We start from the raw sequence: 13612 nt of genomic DNA, 5'->3' as shown, positions 1-13612 counted from the left end.
TTTTCTTACTTCCACAGCAGAGTAATTCTACCTCACACTTTTGGAAGAAAAATTTATCATTTACATTAGAAATAGATACACTCTCATACATAGTGACAGATATGACTACAACAGTGCAAAAATGCGAAAATGCTGGACCTGTTATCACTAGGTTGACTGTCACAAAGTGACACCCAGCATAGAAGTTTGTAGGTACAAAAGAGTGAAAAAGAGAAGAAAACTGGGCCTGTTATTAACAGGTTGACTCCCATTGAGGAGTGACACCCAGCACAAAAGTTTGTAGGTACAAAAAAGCAAAAAAGCAAAGAAAACTGGGCCTGTTATCAACAGGTTGACCCCCATTGAGGAGTGACACCCAGCACAAAAGTTTGTAGGTACAAAAACGCAAAAAAGCAAAGAAAACTGGGCCTGTTATCAACAGGTTGACCCCCATTGAGGAGTGACACCCAGCATAGAAGTTTGTAGGTACAAAAAAGCAAAAAAGCAAAGAAAACTGGGCCTGTTATCAACAGGTTGACCCCCATTGAGGAGTGACACCCAGCATAGAAGTTTGTAGGTACAAAAAAGCAAAAAAGCAAAGAAAACTGGGCCTGTTATCAACAGGTTGACCCCCATTGAGGAGTGACACCCAGCATAGAAGTTTGTAGGTAAAAAGTGCAAAAATGAAAAACTCAGATAGTAAGTAAGTAGGTGGGGAGGAAGAAAGAAAGAGAAAATTTTTGGTTCATGTTGACCGCATTTTTTTGCTTATATAAGCATTCCCACGTGCAATATATTTGTTGATCATGAGGCAGGGTACTGATATGATCCAAGCTAGTAGGAGCAAAAATTTGACTGGTCACCTTTATTAGAAATGCAAACCACAATGTAAGGTGAAGCCAAAAATGCGAAAGTTATTAGAATACAAAGTAGTTATTGGCCACCTCTATGAGATGACCGCATTTTTGCTTATATAAGCAGTGCCATCTGCCTCGTCCCAAGATTGATTACCACCTTCACCTTCCTCACCTCTCATTCAAACATGTAGTGATTTCCTTGCTGTCTTACTTATCATCGAAGACAAAAACTTCAGAGCTTGTCATATGGAAGTGGAAACAGGTGAACTCATACTGGTGAGTCAAGACGAACCAGTTTGAACACTGAAAACATGACAGGACGAGGATTTGAACCTAGTCCTTCACAATGAGTTCACCTGTTTCTCATTTCCACATGGCAAGCTATTAAGTGTTGTCCTGCCATGATTTCAGCTTTTTGTCTGAGTCACAAAAGTCATGTTGGTCAGTTCAGTTCAGTTGGCTGGCTGCATCTGTTCAAGTTTCATATTTTGTGTGTTCATGTGATTGGCCAGACTTGAAGCAGAAATTGTTTTGAATATGATATAACCTGCTTAATGCACTGGAAACATGAGTTTGTCCATGAAAAATAACCACCTCATTGTGCTGCCTCCGCATTTTTTCTGCTTATGTAAGCAGACCCACCTCGAGCAATGATTGATTTTTTCAACCTTCATATGACTTGCTTGGCTTCAAATAGACGTTTCACTTGGGGGTATTGAGCCCTCTGAACACGATGGTAATGCCCTTTTCATTCAAAAAAATCACATTTAAAAGTTATGAATGTCTGTAATGCTGTGTTGCTAACAGTACCAACTATTTTCGCTTTTTGACTTGGTGATTCTTGGGGCATTTGAGGTTGGTTGCCACCCCTCCATGAGGGTCAAACTGTTGTTAACAGTAACAACTATTTTCGCTTCTGGGGGTATTTTTGGTTGGTTGCCACCCCTTCATGAGGGTCAAACTGTTGCTAATAGTACCAACTATTTTCGCTTCTGAGGGCTTTTTGACTTGGTGATTCTGGAGGCATGTTTGGTTGGTTGCCACTCCTCCATGAGGGTCAAACTGTTGCTAACAGTACCAACTATTTTCGCTTCTGGGGGCTTTTTGATTTGGTGATTCTGGGGGCATTTGAGGTTGGTTGCCACCCCTTCATGGGGGTCAAACTATTGCCAACAGTACCAATATATCACTCGCATGGCTCGATCTCAGGCTCATTATGAAGGTAATTGATCCATATATATAGAGCAGCAACAGAAATACTTGATCTTGCAAAGTCTTGGTATAAGTGAGTCCAAGTCCACCGCTTTTGCTTATGTAAGCTGTGTCACCCCTGTCATGCTGCCTCACTCAATGATTGATTTTTTCAGCCTTCGTGTGACTTGTCTGGCTTCATGTTGAACTTGATCTAGAGGTTATTGACCAATCTGAATGAGATGGAAATGCGAATTTGATCTGAAAAAATCAGGTTTGAGAGTCATGCTACCCCCTCCCCCCACCTACTTCACCAAGAGGCATGACTTCATGTCAATAATGATGTGAAAAGGATGTTCCCAGTATTTAAGGATCATATTAATAGATTGGAGATGGCTTCATAGTGTTCTGAACCAATATGGAATGTGATGTGCAAGTTTGCCTGATACCCCCCTCAAAGATCGATTTTTCTAGGCTTCCCATGTCTTGCTAGGACTCCACAAGTATGTTTCCTGGGGGTTCTTGATGCCTCTGAACACGATGGTAAAGCTAGTTTTGTCAGGAAAAATCAGGTTGTTGAGATATGCAGGGTCCCCCTCCCCCCCCAAACTCATATATCTTGATATTATGTAAATACCGGTATATAAAGAGATGTTCCTACTGTTTTATTATCATATAAATCGATTGGAAATGGTCCCAGAGTGATTTGAGTCCATCCTAATTAACATATGGGAGTTTTCCTGATACCCCCCTCAAAGGTCGATTTTTCTAGGCTTCCCATGACTTGCTTGTCCTCTAAAAGTATTTTTCCGGAGTGCTCCTGATGTCCCTAAACACGATGGTCAAGCCCGTCTTGTCAGGAAAAATCAGGTTGTTGAGATATAGAAGGTCCTCCTCCCCCCTCCTACCTCATATATCTTACTATGGTCACTTTTAGCTCAAAACCGATACTGTAAATAATGGTCCTGGTGCTTTTAAGACGTAGAAATCGATTGGTGATAATCCCAGGGTCTCTGGAGGTCGAGAATATTGAGTTTGGTCACAGGTATGAAAAAGTCAGTATTTGGACTTTATCTCCACATCCCAACCGCCGTTTTCTTTCATTCTGGGCTCATATTGATCCTTGGGAATCCCTCTAACATATGTACCAGCCCAAGAAGAGAAAAAAGTTTTGAACTTTGTAACCTATTTCTGTTTTGACCATATAAGTGTGGTCTGTTTTTACCTCTCACAGTGTAAAGACTGAGTCTATAGCTCTCTGTAGACTATATGATGTTTTCTCGAGCTGACAGTTGGTAACAATGAGCATGAACTTTTGATAATCATGTGTTTCAAATACACAAAATTTTGGACTATATTTAATGTTACATGTCATACATATATATAATATATATAATAGCAAAAGAAACGAGAAAAAAGTATGAATATTTGAGAGAATTGTTGGGCTCATCGTTGCTGACGACGAGCACAGAGGTGACGGACACTGCCGAATCTAGGCTAACAAAGATAACACTACCCCTGGGTTATGGCATCCTTATAAAGTAAGGATTATGTGAGGTTGAGGTGGCTGGAACCGGCAACACTACTTGTGGTTGACCGCACTTTTGCTTATATAAGCTGTGCCAAACAAAGCCACATCACAAGACTTAGTGAATTTTGACTTGGTGAATTTTCGCATTTTGCTTACTTGACCGTGGGAACATTTTCCGATAAAAATCAAAGTCATAGCCCTTGTCAAGGAAAGTCTATCCATAGTCTTATGACATCAATAGGTCAAGATCTTAGTGAGTTATAAGCAAAATACTCGAAAGTGAACAGTTCAAGAAAGCAGCTTGACCATGGGAACATTTTCCGATGAAAGTCAAAGTTATAACCCTTGTCAAGAAAAGTCTATCCATAGTCTTGTGACATCAATAGGTCAAGAGAGCGCTCTTGCAAAAAAGGGGGGCGCTCAAACCATAAAGCCCCTGAAGCGCCAGAGCGCTCTTGAAAAAAGGGGGAGCGCCCAAACCATAAAGCCCCTGAAGCGCCAGAGCGCTCTTGAAAAAAGGGGGAGCGCCCAAACCATAAAACCCCTGAAGTGCCAGAGCGCTCTTGAAAAAAGGGGGAGCGCCCAAACCATAAAACCCCTGAAGCGCCAGAGCGCTCTTGACAAAAGGGGGAGCGCCCAAACCATAAAACCCCTGAAGCGCCAGAGCGCTCTTGACAAAAGGGGAGTGCCCAAACCATAAAACCCCTGAAGCGCCAGAGCGCTCTTAACAAAAAGGGGAGCGCCTTAAAAAGCGATGAAGCACCCAAAGGAGTAGGCATAATCAGGCAGGCACAAGAGCACCACGAGAGGAAGTGGCCAAACCCTGAGACATCTCGACTTAAAAAAAAAGCGCCAAAAAGCGCCGAGGGCGCCCCACCCAAAGGGGATGGAGGCGTGAGAATGCCGCATGAGGAGCAGGCCCTGGCCCCCCCTGGGTTGTGAAGAAAAAAGGGGGGGCGCCGAAAAAGCGCCGGGGCGCCCAAGCGAGGGGCCCGCTTCCCACGGCGAAAATATTAGGCTTTGAAGGACGAGTACTCAGCAGGTGCTCAGCGCTCATCTGGTAGCTGCTGTGGTATTGCCGACATGCTGTAGTTCACATGATGATTGCGGCAAGACATCTAATAAGTATCTCCGACATCAAATTCGTGAGGCCTTACTACTACTAACTCGACCACAGCAGGAAACACCTGATTTTGGGCTTTCGTATTGTCAACATTACTTTTCACTGTCATTTGACGTTCGTCTATTGATTTTTCACTTTCACTCATATGTTCATGATGTGTACTGCACAGCTCTTCGGTTAGGACTTAGATTTGTCCGGCAAACCCTCAACCAAAGACGGTGCGAAGCGTTCTTCCGCGCTGATCGTCGACTGACCGAAGCTGTCGAATCTCATCATTTCATGATATATATGCTTGACGAAGATATGAAGAGCAGCTGCCTCGACTGGTCTACCTCGGGTAACCGGTGAGTTCGCATCTCTGACAACCTCAACATCGAAACTCATTCTAGTATCGATGAGCCTTCAAGCAAGACTGCAGTGTTGTGTTGCAAAAGGAGCCGCGAGCAATCGCGAGGTGACTATTTGGCTGCGATCGGGTCGGATCCTTTATGCGATTCCCTTATCGCGCACCTCAGTAAGGCCAATTTAGCACGAAACCTCTATCCAGAGGCCCTTGCTTATGCCGACACGGTGCAGACAATATCCATATCGTGGGTTCAAATTGAATCATGCAGCACTTCACGGGGCTCAACTCTAATAGAACAATCGAAATTCTCAAAATCATGCTCGCCAAATATGCTCCCGACCCACAGATACGAAGTCCCACTTGACAGAAATCCTTACTCATTCGTCCGTAGGATCGTCATGATCTTGACTGCCTGGTCACAGTCGAATCCTTGCCAGAGTCTACGCTGGACGAATCACTTGGCAGGCATACTGGAGAAGATGGATCTCTTGATACGGACTCTCATTCGTGAGAGTCGATGTTGATCGTTCGCCCTGGACGGCCTTTCCGTGCACTTCTCCTAGCAAAGCAGCATGGTGGGGAATACAAGAGTATCGTATCGGATCACAAGATTATGCCACGGGACGAAGACATGACTTCTATTGATGATCTGGTGATCTTCAGGATGCTAGAGACATCGTAGTTGGGTGTATTTCGGAGAACGGACCATACTGATCTTTTTTGTTCATGTTTTGACAGTACTACCTGTAACTCACGACAGTAATCAAACCACAATGATTGTATATCCGAATCATCGCTGAGAGCACCGGTCATAGCGCGTCCTCGTCAATCATCATTAACAGTAATTGCTTCCAACTGGTTTTCACTGTGCTCACGGACAAGTACTGTTTTGTGTCAATGTACTGTCGACCGCGTATGAGCACAGTGTACTTTGTATTTTCCCCATCCTAAGTTACTGTAAGCACGCCGAGTTCTTCAAACCCCGGACTGGCTTGCTGTGGTTGACATCCCACACTCTTACTGTCCTGTCCCGGAATCCGCTCACCAATCATCATCTACGCTCCAGCATAGTGACACGCATAACTTGAGTGCGTTCTGTTCATTTTTGTGACGAGCCATCAACCAGTTAGAACTAACAGTCAAAAAAAGTAGGTACCGATTATTGTAAAAACGTCTATTTGTATGAAACATTGCAGCTGTTATCTGGTACAGTACACACCATAACATATAGTCTATCAGCGGTCGCAGTCACAGATGATTCCGATTTGTTGCCCCAGAATAGTCACCTAATTACCTCCTCTCCTCAAATGGATTTTCCGTGTATTCCAACTCATCGTCGCTATCGTCTCTGTGTGTAGGTTGGGGCTGTTCCCGAAGGAGTGATACAGGTCGTTTGGGCAGAAGTCCAAATTTAGCTAACGTGAGATGAAATTAGAGGCGCAAAGCAGCGGGAGGAAAGAACACGACTGACTGGCATCTATTCCACTCGGGGTACCAACGCCCGTGGACGGCGGCCTTGGGGTGTCACCTGACCGCCGAGCAAGTTCGGGAGGAGGGGACGCGCCCATGCCTGTGTTCGGCGGGGAATATGTCGATGACCCTGCATAGGTCGGGCTATTGCTTGCAACGGACGCAGAGTTCGGTACAGTCTGAGTGACGAAGTTCGGAGGAGCATATGTCGCGCTTGGAGCGAGAGTAGGAACGGAGCTCGTCCTTGGATTTGAGTTGCCTCCACCGGGACGGGGAGGAGATTGCCACCCGCTTCCACGAATTCCACTTTCGCCCGGTGGATTGGGGTCATAGTAGGATTCCTGGTGCTGCGTGGGTTGTATACCGCCCCATGAAGGTTGAGATGTCTGACCCCACGTAGGTTGTGTATCTTGTCTGTAACGAAGACCCATTAGATATTTCGCGTAAACAAAGAAGCGAATGTCAATGGAAGTGGCGTTATCGTTTAATGAAACAACCTTTGGTGACAGACGTAAAGGGATGCGTACCTGGAAGCTCCCTGGCCCTGATCGTATTCCTGTATCTTCGCCTTGACTTTTGAAACAATTGAAGAGAATGTCTTCTTGCCAGCTGGTGGTTTCCGAAGTCAGTTACTGACTATGGTACGAGAATTTAAATACGTACTTTCTGCTATCTTGTTGAAACCATCTTGAAATTCTGCCATAGTGTCCCGTTGCGGTGGAGCAACCGCCTGCGCCATACTGTCATACCTTCCGGTTTCATTTCCACCTCCCCGGTCCCGACTAGCAGACCACCTCGACTGATAGGGTTGGAGCCCTTGTCCCTGCTGCGGAGGGTGCCACTGATTCTGTGCAGCTTGCTCTTCCTCGAGCATGAGACGTCGAGCGAGTTGCTCGTCTAGATCAGTCTGAGTAGGCTCACGCTGCTCCGGCGGCGGTGCCGGCTGGGAGACGTAATCAGGATCGCTCATCCCCAACAGTGTGTCAATTGCCATATCCTGGTCACCGTTGACACTTTGGAGTACAGATGATCTGCACATCATTCAGCACATTTGACTTGACAGAACACTGTCTACACACAGTAGAGAGTCGTCGAAATCTGGGAACATTGCGTGCAGGCTCGCGATGCGTGGATCCACGTCAGCATCAAGAGGACGCTGCGGAAGGCTCGGGGTGTCTTCGGCCTGAGTAATAGCAGGAGGTTGGGGCGAAAGAGTAATCATTTCGCCAGCTTCTGGTGATTGGGGCGGCAAAGGCGCTACTTCAAAGACAGGCGGGGTAAATTGTTGGTTATCGTATATTCCTGGTGGTGAAGAAGGAAACTGATGCGAGTCCTCTGATTCTGAAGGCTGTGGTGAGGAGGCAGGGTTTGCTATATCTGGCGTGTCAGTATTTGGATATAGCAGATATATGATCAAAGTTGCTCACCTCGAGGCTGGCCATCGGTAACTAGGCCCTCATTTGTTTGGGTCATCGTTGGAAGAACGTCTGTACATGTGATCTTGGAGTCGCTTTTATAGGATGAGAGTCTGTTGCGGAGTAGGCCGCAGCAGTCATACGCTGTCACAATATAATACGTAGCCGCTGACCAAATATAGTGATGTGCCGGCGCTGGCTTAATTATCCACAGGCCAGGCCTAGCACTGGGCTCACCCACCATCATATGCACTTGAAATTGACTTTCACAGAGTTTTTGAAACATGGATGATTTTGTTGCTTGGTTTCAACACAATGGTGGGGTCTTGGATACTTCGATGATGGCCATCACCGATTTTCCTGGCAGTGGACGTGGTGCGGTCGCACTCCAGGATATACCTGTTCGTCTCCTTCAAAAAAATTTCGTCCAAATTGATTGCTCACATGTTTCTCAGGAAAACCATACAATTTTCACGCTTCCTCGTTCATTAACACTTTCAACTCAGACCTCGAGCCTTCCTTCTGCATTCGGTTTTGAAGAATGGAGAAAGCACAAATTGCACAAGGGTTGGGCTGGGCTGATTCTTTGTATGATGTGGGAGGAAGCTCAAGGAAACCAAGGAAAGTGGATTACATATCTCGGTAGGTCTTTCCAAACGACCGCTTGTCAGTTTTTTCTCTCAACTCAAGATACAGCGTCGCTCCCGACGCAATTCGATACCCCAATATTCTGGAGTGACGAAGAACTGCAAGAGCTCCAAGGGACGGCTGTGGTAGGTCTGTCGTCATTTTTTATATATTTCTCGTCGCATTCTCGTTTATGAAAGTGGACGCACTTGGCTGACAGTGGTGAAATCTAGACAAGATAGGTCGGGATGAGGCTGAACGCGACTATCACGAGAAGCTAACTCCGGCGATCAAGGTAGGTCTATTTTTTGACTTTTCCCACTCGGACTCGAATACTGGACGAATTAGACTCGACCGGATCTTTTCCTCTCCGATCAAATCGATACATGGTACACACTTCATCAGTACCATATTACAGGCAGCCGAATTCTATCTCGAAGCTTCAATGTAGAGAGGTGGGAAGGTGGAATTGAGCAGGATGCCGAACATGTCACAGAAGAAGACAGTAACGAGGACACCCAGGCCAACACGAGTGTTGGGAGCGCAATGGATGTTGACGATTCAGCAGATGGTGGGGCAGCTGTGGACGAAGAGAGCAGTGACAGAGATAGTGATGATGAGGAGATAGAGGATACATCGGATATTGCAATGGTGCCTATGGCTGATATTCTGAATGCTCGATATGACTCTGTCAATGTAAGTCATGTGGACATCAAATTCTTCTGTCGCAGTTGTACCTGCATGACATTCATACGGCTCTTCACAGGCGAAACTTTTCTACGAGAAGCACCATCTTCAAATGGTCACCACGAAGCCCATCAAAGCTGGAGAACAAATAGTAAGTCGGTCCGCACCAAGTGATTATGTTGGTTTACATACATTCAAGTTCAATACATACGGCGACCTGCCCAACTCAGACCTGCTCCGGCGCTACGGACATGTTGATATTGTGCCTTGTCCCCATCTAAAGGGTTCGCTTGGAAATCCACAAGACGTCGTGGAAATACGAGCAGACCTTGTTGTCAACGTTGTTTGTGGTGATCTATCTACTGGCGAGACATATCGGCGACGGATCGACTGGTGGCTCGACGAAGGGGGCGATGAGTATGGCACTTGCTTACTTTTTTCTCTTCCTGTACTCAAGCACATTATCCAGCGTTTTCATTATCGACGCAGACCCAGTTCTCCCTGCAGCGCTAACATCTTTCGTAAGACTTCTCCTTCTCACCCAAGAAGAATGGGAAAAAACACGGGAGAAAGGGCGTTTCCCGAAAGCCAAGTTTGATTACCAAGTCTCTCCGTTATTACGAAGGATATTCGAGATGCGCTTGACTAGTTATCAATCGCCAGATCTTGAAGTATGTTCATTCAATTATAGTCCCGCTCGGGGATCGGTGACACGGAAATTATTCCTCATTTTAGGTTGACGCAAAGCTTCTTGCATCCGAATCACTCACGCTCAACAAGAGACATGCCATCGTAGTGCGGCTCGGGGAGAAGCAGATTCTAGCAGGCGCACTTGAAACCCTGCGCTTCATGGATGCGGCCTTGAGTGACGTCGGGAGTAATGGATCTAAAGGCAAGAGGCGTGTTGCAAGTGGGGGTACGACGGGTGGAGGAAAATCGAAAAAGGCCAGGCATTGACCCTAAGAAGGCCTATGCACGGACCGACTCATTCACGTCTTCTGTTCATTGACCTCATGGTTGTTATCGACATGCAGTGTAGAAGAACGGAGAGTACCGAGGTTCTGTCACTAGCCGCTACTAGTATACCGATCTTTTCGCTAACCTTCCAACAGTAACTTGTACCTATCACATCGGTGTGTAGCCGGCCAAAGGGGCAATGCTGCATTCTATTGGGCGAAATTCTAACCTATAGTTGGCAAATAAAACTGCACGAGGCAGCCAATAATGCACTACAGTTCCTCCCGTGATCAAAGCGGCTTATAAAATTATTCAGATGATGTCCAAAAGAAATATTTTAGTAAGGTTCAACCCTCATCCTTTCAACGGATCCTTTCAACGGATCCATTCAGCACGCTGTCAAGGTGTGAAAGATGTGAATAAACTATATATACATGCGTCTTCCCTTCCATCACTGCTGATCCCAACAGTTTCAATAAGTTGGCAGATAGGCTGGCAGACGTCACGCTAGCAGATAGCATAATTTTGTGCATCATGCTATCGATTATTGATCACCCTGCTTGTCTCTCAGCAGCCCACCGGGTGTAGCGCTGACGCCCACCGGTGATGCTCGGTGATATCATTCCAAGTAAGGCTGCCAGCGTCTGACGTGAGTTGGTTGGTTCCGACTGAACGGGTAACTTTAACACGAATTTCCAACTATTTGATGATTTCACACTTACATTAGAATGTGAATCGTGAAATCAAGTGACTGGGGGTTCATCACACCTGTGACCTTTCACTTACCTTGTCTTAGCGTCGCGTCGGCGTTGATAGGATCTTACGATAGTCTGATGGCTGCTCATGGCCATATTGAATGGTCTTATCTGACCGTTCTTAGATTAACGTCCGAAGTGGACGATTCGAATTGCACTACAATAAAGAAAGAATCGGTAGAATCGCAACAAGGCGTGAGGCCCCTGAGAGTATGCCCATAGTCGCCACCATTTCTCTACTTCTTCGTCAGCGTCAAATTCTTTTCCTTGTCAGCACACTGGTTTGTGTTACCCAGGTTGCCGGAGTCAATGTATTCCTTCCGCCGCATGCCACGCGCAAAGCGTCTTCCATCGAGGCACGCATTTCTCGATCTCATTCTCGTTTCTCCTGCTGCGGATCGTCTGGAAGATTAAATGTGCTGAATCAGACGAGAATAAATTTCAGTAGCGATTGCACGATCGTAGCGGATGTATTGGTAGGTGTGACGCAGGGGAAGGATCTGAGAGAGGTGCGCAAGGCCCAAAACAGCAGCATCTTCGACCTGAAAATGAATCGTGACTCATGGTCGCAAGGACACACGGAAACCACTTACGGCCATTGCAGACACTTGAGCACGTTGTGGCTTACCAGTCGGATGAGTTGGATGCCACTAAACGAACATCAGCAGACCTATAAGTATGAGCTTCTGAATGCTATTTCGATTCACGAGAGGAAGAATGTAGTGTGCGGTTGCTGAAAGGCACTTACTGGGACTCCTAGCCAGTAAACTCAGCCCTCATCTTGTCTGTGCTGCCCTTTGCAGTCTATGATTCCTCACCGCCGTCGTCAAGACGCACCATCACGAGATTATACTCTCTTTCAGAAGAATCAAACTCATACAATACTTACTATACGCCTTGATATGGCGGCGTGGACCCAACCATCCTACCATTTCAGATTTCTCAACCAAGAGCCGCAGGTCCAGGTCTTGTAGAGGTTTTTCTGTCAGGGTAATGACCATATACGCAGCATCTGCTGTGAGTCTGGCTCAATCTGGACCACCCATGAATGCATGACGTACTACTGCAAAGTACTTTTAACTCCGTTAGCACCGTGACTGATAACTAAATCAGCATTCACGACTTCGCCAGACTCGAGAGTAAGGGTGGGTTTTGTCCACGGAAACAAACCGACAATGAGTGCGAATGTTAGACTGAGGCTCCAATTCATACCATATGCAGTGAAAATCAGCACGCTATACTAAACTTTGTTAGCTTCACCACGAAAAGGGTAAAGCTCAAACTTAGCGTGGATGTGATAGTAACGGGGCCCCATAGCCCTTCTCTATAGTATTTTCCCACCTTGTCTATGTGAGAGTTTCGCTGGTAGACTCTATAAGGTGAGTAGTATATACGAACATGGACAAAATGACTCGCATCGCCTGAAATACGATGCTTCAAGCTTGACAGAAACTTCCTCGAGGCGTTTTTCAAACCCCAGCTAATCAGAAGGCGGGTCAGATTTGGGCCGACCCAGATACCAACACGATCGCAAGAGCGGCCTCGGGGATGGACACTTTACGACCAGCCTAGGAAAGACAGTGCGCAGCGGCGACATCACCAAGCCCACGTCTCACGACAACAAAACAACTTCTAAAGAAAGAGAAGCTCGACGTCTTTGGTGGAGCTTGCCGACCTAAAAATTCAAACCAGCCCAGTAACTGACGGACCACTGGGCACATACTGTTGCTGTTGGAGACTTGTTGCTCATTATGCTCTTGTTACTCCTTTGAGCCTTCGGAGACCCGAGCGGCAGTGACAAAAGAATCCATGCCATTAATTCAATGCAAGGGAAGGAGGTAGGAGTCCGTAGGACTGAGAGGCGTATCTACAGGTTATAGTTAATACCTGGAGTGACAGGTGGCCAGTGCTTGTTTCTACGGGTGTGAAATGTCTGTCAGTACTTTTGCCAGGTATAATCGGCCCTCAGCGCATAAAGTAAAGCCTAGCCAATCGATGGTGTCGAACCGAGGCTGGCAGGGCGAGAGTTAGCGAGTAGAGAGTAGTACTAACTATTTCAAGTATTTCGCAGTGACCTCTTGTGGTCCCTAACGCCTGGAATGATGGTTGTCTGCTGATATTGATCATTGGAATGTAGTGTACTACAAGCTTCAAGATTATTAGTGTTGCCAGCTGTACGGTATTAAACAGAGTACAATTTATAGTATTAATTTAACTCGATATTAATATTTAGTTAAAAGGATAGTAGAATGAAGTGGCGCCGTGGCGGTTAAGTTATCATCTTCTCAATCCAATTTTGTCTATACTGCAACAACTGGAGACCACATGTAGCGCTTAAATAGGATCTTGAGAGCTCGGTGATTTTTTTGGCTTTAAAGGGCTCCTGGACCGCTCACAATGTCGAGCTTATAGTCCAGAGGTAGTATTTGCCACAGTGAAATCTATTTAGAACAGGAAACCTTAGAATCCGACGCCGGGAGCACTCAGTTTTTCTGTGCTAGATGAGGCGCGTTAGCAGGAGTCTAGACTTTCATTTAGATTCAGCAGGGTCAACATCCCAGTCTGTGAAGAGCTGAGTCCCTTGACTTTCGACATCCCGATGTTCCGATCGCACCTGCTGATATCCTCGTGTTTAATATTAGGGAATTAAGCAGGTACTTAAACCCAAAGAACA

General features: G+C 46.1%; 3 protein-coding genes across 3 annotated transcripts; 2 read left to right on the top strand and 1 right to left on the bottom strand.

Moving 5' to 3' along the window:
- Window positions 1–6009: 6009 nt before the first annotated feature.
- HD556DRAFT_1491597 (uncharacterized protein) lies at window positions 6010–7644 on the bottom strand. The gene is made up of 6 exons (XM_041308802.1): window positions 7577–7644; window positions 7289–7528; window positions 7161–7246; window positions 7025–7106; window positions 6499–6911; window positions 6010–6442 (listed from the first exon to the last, which is right to left on the bottom strand). The coding sequence occupies exons 1-6, from the start codon at window positions 7603–7605 to the stop codon at window positions 6318–6320; spliced, it is 975 nt and encodes a 324-aa protein (XP_041157086.1). The 5' UTR covers window positions 7606–7644; the 3' UTR covers window positions 6010–6317.
- A 552-nt stretch (window positions 7645–8196) lies between these two features.
- HD556DRAFT_1491587 (uncharacterized protein) lies at window positions 8197–10508 on the top strand (the record flags this gene model as incomplete). The annotated part of the gene is made up of 9 exons (XM_041308801.1): window positions 8197–8313; window positions 8368–8554; window positions 8609–8689; window positions 8773–8834; window positions 8888–9235; window positions 9306–9377; window positions 9426–9643; window positions 9696–9897; window positions 9962–10508. 9 exons carry the CDS (start codon window positions 8197–8199, stop codon window positions 10181–10183), a joined length of 1509 nt encoding a protein of 502 aa, XP_041157085.1. The 3' UTR covers window positions 10184–10508.
- Window positions 10509–11078: 570 nt separating this feature from the next.
- On the top strand, window positions 11079–11920 carry HD556DRAFT_1394228 (uncharacterized protein; the record flags this gene model as incomplete). Its single annotated transcript, XM_041303637.1, has 2 exons — window positions 11079–11614; window positions 11662–11920. Coding segments are annotated over 2 exons (573 nt in total), but the record flags the coding sequence as incomplete, so codon positions are not given.
- Between the last annotated feature and the right edge of the window lie 1692 nt (window positions 11921–13612).

This window comes from Suillus plorans (genome assembly GCF_016647745.1).
Source record: "Suillus plorans strain S12 chromosome Unknown HD556scaffold_53, whole genome shotgun sequence".
NCBI lineage: Eukaryota > Fungi > Basidiomycota > Agaricomycetes > Boletales > Suillaceae > Suillus > Suillus plorans.
This window is presented reverse-complemented; position numbering and strand designations above follow the sequence as displayed.